The sequence below is a fragment of the Palaemon carinicauda genome, chromosome 9 (genome assembly GCF_036898095.1).
Source record: "Palaemon carinicauda isolate YSFRI2023 chromosome 9, ASM3689809v2, whole genome shotgun sequence".
NCBI classification, from domain to species: Eukaryota; Metazoa; Arthropoda; class Malacostraca; order Decapoda; family Palaemonidae; genus Palaemon; species Palaemon carinicauda.
In genome coordinates this window covers 43,382,521-43,392,079 of record NC_090733.1, presented here as the reverse complement: position 1 = coordinate 43,392,079, position 9,559 = coordinate 43,382,521, and the positions used below count along the sequence as shown (strand labels likewise).

Here is a 9,559-nt window from a genome sequence, read left to right as displayed (position 1 = left end):
GCTTGAATAAATCTATCCAGTGTATAAACATTAAGCTATGAGCATCCACAGAGTGATCTTTCCTTTTGGTCCTTAAATTGTCTACAAGAAGGGAAGACATGGCAAATGCAGAAGAATCAGGAGGAATTTCATTAACAGCATTAAAAGAATTCGTCAACCTTGTCATGGGACAGTCGGAATATCCAGGGGATATGGAGATATAATAAATATATGAATAAATAAGTAAGTAATAAGAAGTCATATATAAATAGATAAACAAAGAAGGACGAAAAAAGTTTATAAAATTAGGAGAAGGTTGAAGTCATATTCATATGCAAAAATAGAATAGCGAAAGAAATTTACATTCAAACTGGGGAGAGGTTCCCAAATTTTGAGAACCCTCTTGTCCATCACGAGGTTTCAAGAAAGAAACGACAATCTGTGTTGAAGTCGATTTACTATGTCAAAATTAGGAAAATTTAAATCTAATCTTGAAATCAAACTATATGGGAAATTTTATTCCTGCCAAATTAAAATCTTACTCTGTCACCATCGGCATTACTAATAGACCATCATCCAAAATCAATCAAACCAACCAAAAGAAGCCAAATATATTTAAAGTACGAGTTTAACATACCAGTCAGTTCTGAAACCTCTGCGATACTGAAGTTCTTTTTGGATTAGAGAAGGTTGATCATGTATCCCTAGATCTAAATATGACAGATCAAGATTGGTACTTGAAAACAGAACCCCTCAAAAAAAAAAAAAAAAAGATTTGATGGCTGATGTAACAACTCTTACTGTAGCAGAAACCTATAAAATGGGCCGACTTGCAGCCTCTAAATCTAAGCTCAACAATATAACTAATCATGCTACCAAAAAAGGTCCATAAGAACCCATGTGATAGTTAAAAAGCCGAAAGAGAGCCAACTAGTAATTATGTTCTATTTGAAGAAATAAATACATACCCAAACATATGAACCACCAATGAAACAATAATGTTACATGAAAACAAGATGATAAAGCAGTTCACCAAATTTCCTTTATTGCTATCATTGTTTCATTTATGAGTTTCATAAAGTTATATATGTAAATATACATAAACATGGAAATATGGTATTCTAAAAAAAATAAAAAAATAAAAGTACAACCAGTATGCTAGTTGTATGTGTTGATCATCTAATAAAGAATCATGCTTCAATTACTCTTCTTGAAAAAAAAAATCTATAGAAAACTTAATCCTAATCAAAACGATAACCAGGGAGTAAATAATAATCAGAGTAAACATCATGAATTTATATCTAAAGAACTATAACCCAATAAAAGCATTAATGCTTGGGTAATCATAAACCCAACTACAAAAAAAAAAAAAAAATATTATCTTAATATTCACTCCAGAAATATACTGTAATTTATGATGCTAAGACATTTCAATTATCAGCAGTTAAAAGACATCTGAACAATAACTTCTTTAATATCATATATAAATATATACAGTAATACCTCGACATACAACTGTCCCAGCATACGAGAGATTTGAAATACGAGGAAAGTTTCGAGCAGATTTTTGCCCCGATATATGAAACAAATTTGAGATACAAAGATACAAGACAGTTCCCTATGCAGGCACTAGGTGGCCAAGTATGTGAGAGGCTGCTCACGAGGACAGCATCGCTTTATCTTTACCGTCGGATCTCCGTAGTGTAAAGTTATATCCAAGCATGGGATGTAGTGTTTGCATTTTTTACGTGCTTTTCTGCGTTAATCCGTACAGAATTAAGTGAATAAGCAATGGGTCCAAAGCAAGCAAGTGTAAACAAGGGTAATGAAAAGAAAAAGCATATGATGACAATCAAGTAAAGCATGAAATAATCGAAAAACATGAAAGTGGTGTACGAGTGACTGACTGGGTCGCCAATATGAGAGGAATACATCAACAATATATACAATCCTTAAGCAAAAGGATGCTATAAAGAGTACCAAGCCTTCCAAAGGACTAGCCATCCTTTACAGGCTGCACAGTGATATTCATAACAAGACAGAGAGGTTTCTTTTAATATGGATAAAGGAGAAACAGTTGGCGGGAGATAGCGTGACCCAGATGATCATCTGTGAAAAGGCCAGAGGAATCTACGATGACTTGAAAGTAAAGCAAGCAGCTGAGAGGGTGGGGACTTCGATGCCAGCAAAAATCTTCAAAGCCAGTTGTGGCTGGTTAGATAATTTCAGAAAACGGATTGGGATACACTCGGTTGTGAGGCATGGGGAAGCAGCAAGCTCCGGCTTGAAAGCCGCGGCGGACTATGTCAAAACCTTTGCCTCAGCTTTCGCAGAACAAGGATACACCCCCCAACAATTGTTCAACTGCGATGAAACTGGCTTTTTCTGGAAGAAGATGCCCAGGAGGACATTCCTCCCGGCAGAGGAGAAGAGACTACCGAACCATAAACCCACGAAGGACCGGCTAACTCTAGGCTTGCGTACCAATGCCAGCGGTGACTGTAAGGTTGAACCACTGCTGGTGAACCACTCAGAATACCCACGTGCGTTCAAGATCAAAAGGATCTTGAAAGAAAAACTGCAAGTGGTGCAGCGCGCTAATGCTAAGAATAGGGTTACTTGGCATTTCTTCACAGTATGGGTTAATCTGTGCTTTGGCCTGGCAGTCAAAAAATATTTGGCCGAGAAAAGCCTGTCAATGAAATGTCTCCTGGGACTCGACAATGCCTCTTGTCACCCGCCTGGTCTCGAAGAGGACCTTCTTGATGAGTACAGGTTCATCAAGATCCTTTATCTCCCGCCCAACACCACACCACTCCTCTGGCCCATGGACCAACAAGAAATTTCCAGCTTTAAAAAACTGTACATGAAGCATTTGCTCAAGATGTGCTTTGATGGCACAGACAACACTAATCTCACTCTTCGTGAATTTTGGAAGGAACATTTCAATATCGTCCATTGCTAAAAAATTATTGACAATGCATGGCAGGGTATCACTTGAAGAATTCTTAATTCAGCATGGAAGAAATTGTAGCCAGCTTCCTTCGCTGAGAGAGACGTTGAAGGGTTCGATACACCAGACCCTGATGAACCTGAACCGATTGTGGTGGATGAAATCGTGTCTCTTGGAAAGTCCATGGGGCTGCAGGTATGTGAGGAAGACGTGAACGACTTTGTTGAGGAGCATCGGGAAGAGCTCACGACACAGGAATTGATCGAGCACCAGGAGATGCAACATTCGGAGGTGTTGCAAGAGCTCAGTAGCGAGGAGGAAGAGGGAGAGGAGGACATCCTTTCTACAAAGGAAATCAGAGACATGTTAGCAAAGTGGCAAGAGTTTTTTTATTTTATAGAAAATAGTCACCCGGACAAGTTGGCGTGTGGTCGTGCGTTAGCATTTTGGGACGACACTTATGTTCGTCATTATCGTAACATTTTGAATGGGAGACAATAGTAAAGATCCCTAGATAGGTTCCTTTTAAAGAGGCCGGCAAAAAGTGAAGGTAAAAGTGAGTCAAAAAGCGAGATAAAAAGAGCAAGCCGGAAGAAGAAAAGTAAAAAAAAAAAATTATAGCAAATTTAGAATTGAGTTCAGTGTAACGTAGGATTAACATTTATTTTTAAGTGTGTGTAATGTAAGCTAATTTCATTTAAGTTGAATTTAAAGTTTAAGTTATGTTACAAAGTGTCACAAAATTATAGCGTACCGAACATGTTGCCATCAAGTCTCCTCCCCTTTCTCTCTCCCGCCTCCTCCGCACACACCGTCTCTACCGTCTGTCTTGAAGGTGAGAACTCCATAATAAAGTCAAATTTTATTTCAAATCATAACCAGCCAGAGGTGTTTGTTATTTTGTGAGCATAGGTTGTGAATTAGAAAAATTGAAAACATGTTTTTCCACTGTAATATACTGTTTTTAGGTGTTTCTTCAGAGGGTGAGAATGGATTGATATTTTCTGAGTTATTTTATGAGGGACAAATTTATCTGAAATACGAGCTCAAGGTATTACTTTATATATATATATATATATATATATATATATATATATATATATATATATATATATATATATATATATATATATATATATATATATATATGTCCTAATCCATGTATGTAAAATATGTGTTTTACACTTTGAGGTTACTGACCTGGTTAAGAGTACTATGAATGTCATAAATTGGAGGGCGCAATCACTAAACCCTGTTATACGTGACGTGTCCCTAGAATCATAATGTGACAATATATTTCCATCAGAGTGGAGAATTCCACAAAAGCTAGCAATTCAGCATGTTGAGAGAGTAAGATTGCATCTTGTTTTTGAGAGTTAATTAGTACCATTTGAGGCGATCAGTAGACAAGGCATTCTCTTGATTGTATCCACTGTACACAGTGTATTCATGAACCTCTTTGCAATAAAGTGAAAAAACCATACTCCTATTGACATGGGACATATTGGTGTCAGGTGTACAAATACGTCTCTTTGTGTAAGCTGTGAGCGAAGTTGTTCTTTAAGCCGGTAAAATAAAAGTTCAAGATGGCTAGAAACGCAGGAACTAACATAGCAGACATTACTACTGCGAAAGAGGAAAATGGAGGAGCAGTTGGTTATAGTGATGCTGATGAAGAATATAGACAACAACTTCGAACACAGGAATTAGAAAATAAGTTAGATAACCTAGCGTTAATGAACAGAGTCTTGGTTGAACGAGAAGAGGAACGGCGTGCAACCACAGCATATCTGACGTACATAAACGAAGTTCAAACCCGCACAAGTGAAAGTACACATGCACAGCTGAGTGAAAATAATATTGTAGTTCATAAATTACCAGAACTCCAGGCAAGTGTTAGGCCTTTTAATGATCAACCGCCTAACGAAGGGTTTCAATCGATCAAAATGTTTTTGAGAGACTTTGAAGTAGCCACATATGGGAGGTCTGAAAGAGAAAAAGCTATTCAAGTAATTAGATTGCTGAAAGATGCTCTGGCAATGAAGGTAATGTGTTGGCCACAAGACAGTTTAAGAAGTCATTCTGAAATAAGACAACGTTTAATTGAGAAATATGACTTACCCGATGCGAGAAAGGGGGACAAAAGAAAATTAAAAACCCAAAATTCGGAAAGGTGAATCTGTTCTTAGCTTTGCAACTTGCATTTTCATGGATTGTGATTCGCTTGCTGCCCGGAGTGCCAATCTCCGAGGTGATAAAAAAGCAATTGCCCGTAAATATATTCTTAGATTAATAAACCCGTATTCATGTGGTTATTTGTTCGATGATAATTGCTCGTTAGCAGATGTAGTGATGGCGATACAAAACATTCTAGACAGTTTGCCAGAAGAAAAAATTACTGATAATAACTGCCCCAATTCTGAGAAGGTGGCAGCCATGAGAGACACTCACTAACCCCCAAAGCAGGAGAGGGGAGAACGCAGTCAGGAGGTGAAAAGAGTCTTCAGATATTGGCAGTGAGGGGGAGAGGGGCACCAACGAGTGGAGTGCCCCACGTAAGGATCCCTCCGCTGTTACACTTTTCAGGCCTACGGTCATCAATCTAAAGAGTGCCCCGCAAAAAACGCCGATGGCGGATGGGCTGTGGCACACGCACACCATCCCCCGCCCAACATCTGAAGGAAAGGAAATAGAGGAAGGGGAAGACGAAGGAAATCAATGCCCCCCCCCCCCCCACCCACATGACATCATAAGCAGCAGCTGAGGCAGCAGTGAGAGTGACGACAACGGATTTGGTACAACCGGCACTGGGACCTCCATCATTACCCCAACCTCACCCTTCAGCACTAGGGAGCAGCGGCATTGCATGGGAGGTTGTTGGCCTGTGCCCCATATATCCTATTGGGCGGTTAGGAATGTGAGCACTTAGGATTGACCTACCAGATAAATGCATTCGAGCACTGATCGACACAGGGGCCAGTGTTTCACTGATTGAAAAAAGACTCTTCTCAAACCCACTACTGTCAGCGGCATCCATCATCCTCAGCATGCCATGAGGAAATAAACTATGTTTAAGCCATATAATGATCGTCAACTTTAATGTGGGATCTGTGAAGTTTACATATGATTTTTTTGTCTTGCCACCTTGGGAATTCCAGGAATTGAGGCTATATTAGGGATTGATTTCATCACTAGTAATCAAATATGCTTTTTTGGGGAAAAAATACAATAACAGTAAAAGCTGGAGGGTGCATTTTGCCGATAGAATGTCATGAGAGAGTAAGTGCTTGTGCAGGCAAGGATAAACGATGAAGTAAGGTAACAGCTGTACCTTAAAGAGAAGTGTTGTCTCCCCAGGCACTTACGAGCATATCAGTGACCCCATGTCAGCCTCTTCCAGAAAGAACCACGGGCATTGATAAACCCCATGACAATTGGGCATGCTAATAATGGGATTTTGGGAGCCACAACTCCAGCCTGCACAGACGAAAACACTCAGAACTTGATTATGCAAACTTGGAAACAATGTAGTCAGAATATCAACCTGTAGTGAGTGACATTGTTGATGATTATACCAATGTAATTGCAATTGGAGACGAGCCACCCGAAAGATTGATCGATTTCCCTTTAGCATTGAAACTAGGCAGGCAGAGCCGATCAGGTTAAGGTCTTTCCAAGGAGAGATAGAGAGGGGAATTAATACATTAAGGGAACAAGGGATAATCGAGGAGAGCGAATCCCCTTGGGCCTCTCCATTTATATCTGTTAGGCAAAAGGATGGCTCAGTAAGATTGTGGGTTGATTATAGGAAGTTGAATGCAGTGACTCAGGACACTGAATTTGCATTGCCCTTGATCGAAGAATTACTTGTGAAGGTATGGGATAGTAAATATTCTAAAACTCTTGATTTAAAGTCCAGATACTATCAAATACCCTTTCAGGAAGACAGTAAATGTAAAACAGTATTTATAGCTAACGATCAACTATTTCAGTTAAATTTTCTTCCTTTCGGTGTTAAAAATGTTCCAAGTCTTTTCTATAGAGTAATGATGGCTGATTTGTCTCCCTTAATTGGCCATAATGTTCTTCTTTATTTAGAGGATATCATAATTACAGGGAAAACGGTCGAAGAACATAGTAATAATAATATTCGTAAAGTTTTAGAAGCATTGCGACGTAACGGTATGAAAATAATCTTGTCAAAGTGCAAATATTTCTCTAAATAGGTTGAATTTTAGGTCACATAATAACCCAAGAAAAGCAGTAAAGCAGAAGCTATTAGAGATTTCCCCTGACCACGTACCCCTAAGGAAGTAGCTGGGTTCCTTGGGCTCGCTGGGTATTAGCGTAAATTCATAAGATATTTTTGAGAGATAGCGAGACCCTTAGATGCTTCAAAGAAACAAAAAGTATTAAATGGGTGAATAGAAAAAGAAAGGGCCTTAATTCATTTGAAAGCAGCCTTAACTAACAATGAATTACTTGCATATCCTAGATTTGATCGCCCATTTCTAGTGACAACAGATGCTCGTAGCTTAGCTATTAGTGGTGTAGTCTCTCAACGAGATGATAAAAGTAGAGAGCGACCCATTTGTTTTGCTTCCAGGTCATTGAAAGGGGCAGAAAAGAATTATAGTACATTCGATCGAGAGGCTTTGGCTATTCTTTTTGGTTCTATAGAGGCATTGGTTCTTTTTATTAGGTCAGTGACTTATTTTATAAAAATTACTTGTCATCTAGACAAGCGAGATTGATTGAAAGATTGTTAGAATTTAATATAAAGGGTTTTCACCACATAGAAGGTAAAGCTAAGAAGGTAGTTGATGCCCTCTCTAGAAGTGTAGTAATAGGAGTAACAACTGGGGCACAAAAGAGGAACGAAGAACGAAACCCAAATATTGAAGAAACCCCATCTAAATAGAGAACGGGATGTAAATTCACGCGAGAAGCAATCAGAAAATGGGATCAGTGAGCAAGAGAGAGAGAGAGAGAGAGAGATGGGAACAGTGAAGGTGAATATATGTGGGTGGCAAGGATATGACCAGTGGTGTCCAGGATGAGTGCCCTGATGATGCAGGTGGGATTGACTTGGGAGGTTTGGACATAAAAGAAGTCCTAGAGGGACAGAGAAAAAAAAGGAATGGATGGAAAGAGAGCGAACAGTGAGTAAAGGGGAATTGGAGAGTTATCCGTCATTTCTGAATGTGCCTGGGGAGAATTTTCTAGTATTGAAAATTATATCTTATATCATGCTTACGAGAAGAGGGGAGGGGAATTAATTAATTAATTAATCGAGCCATCTACATTGTACATACAAGTGTGTGTTCAGGGCATTTAGGGATTGTTAGAACATTAAGGAGATCACGAGAGTCCTTCTTTTGTTTAGGAATGAAAAAAAATCTTTAGAAAATTATATAAAATGTTGTGTATGCTTGTAACTGTTTGAAAGAACATAAAAACACTGTACCGGAAACTAGAAAGTGGCCTGTGATTCTTATCAAATTTAATTGGGTGGATATGGATGTGGTAGAACCATTTCCTATGGTTTAATTCAACATAAGTATATATGTGTATTTGTGGATGCATTTACTCGCTACACTCATATTTACGCAATGTTGGATAAATAGGCAAACTCATTAGCCCAGGTGCTGTGCTGTTGCCTTACTAGGTTTGGATGCCCGAAAATGTTGATAAGTGATAATGGTCTTGAGTTTATAAATAAGGTGGTAAAAATGGTCAGGAACTTGATGAAAAATAAACACTTTTCAGTCACCGCATATAGGCCTTCATCTAATGGCTTAATCAAATCGCATAATGAGGAAGTAGTGCAAATTTTACGTTACTTAGTGGCTGATGACCCCCTTCATTGGTATGCCATGCTTCCTACTGCTGAGCTAGCTTTGAACAATGCATATAATGCTTCGCTCAGGAACACACCTTTCTTTTTAGTATAAGGACAGGATCCTGTGTTACCATATACGGTCCTGATTAATTCGCAACAGTTGCCAAATTATTCAACTGAGGAATACCATGTCTATTTACTAAATCTCTTGAGAGTAATGAATACCATTAAAAGGTCAGTGAAAAGAGTTAATGAAAAACACTGCTCAAAGTATGATGGTTGGTTCAAAACCACACCAGTAAAAGTATTTGTAAGCGATCATATGTATTTGAAACGATTACAACCAAGGAAACACAAACAAGAGCCAGCCTATTTGAGTCCATACCAAGCAAAAATGGTTAAATCTAACACTGTAGTGATACAAAGGATTAGTAATGGTGCAATGTCTGAACATTACCAGCCACACATACATGTGGTGTCTGAAGGGGTAGTTTTCAAAAGTGTCAATCAAAGTGTACCTCCTTACCCCTGCATACGTGGCATTCCCCAAGTTGATGAGTATATTTTTTTTTCTTTACTGTTGTTGATGTTTGAACAGACCTAGTTTCTTCTTTTGACTTGTTTTAAATAAACTTGATAACAAAGTGTTCATATGTTGGTACTTAATGTATACGTAAAGTGTTTTGGTAATTTTGCTGAGTGTAGCAATACGTATGACATACTGCTGAGTGAACCTAAAAACAATCAGAGGTTAAATAGGTCAGGTGGCTGCCGGATTAAAGTTC

The 9,559-nt window shown here is 38.6% G+C and overlaps 1 protein-coding gene across 1 annotated transcript; it reads left to right on the top strand.

Moving 5' to 3' along the window:
• Positions 1–2,080: 2,080 nt before the first annotated feature.
• LOC137646369 (tigger transposable element-derived protein 1-like) lies at positions 2,081–2,944 on the top strand. The gene has a single exon (XM_068379474.1). It carries the CDS (start codon positions 2,081–2,083, stop codon positions 2,942–2,944), a length of 864 nt encoding a protein of 287 aa, XP_068235575.1.
• The last annotated feature ends 6,615 nt before the right edge of the window (positions 2,945–9,559 follow it).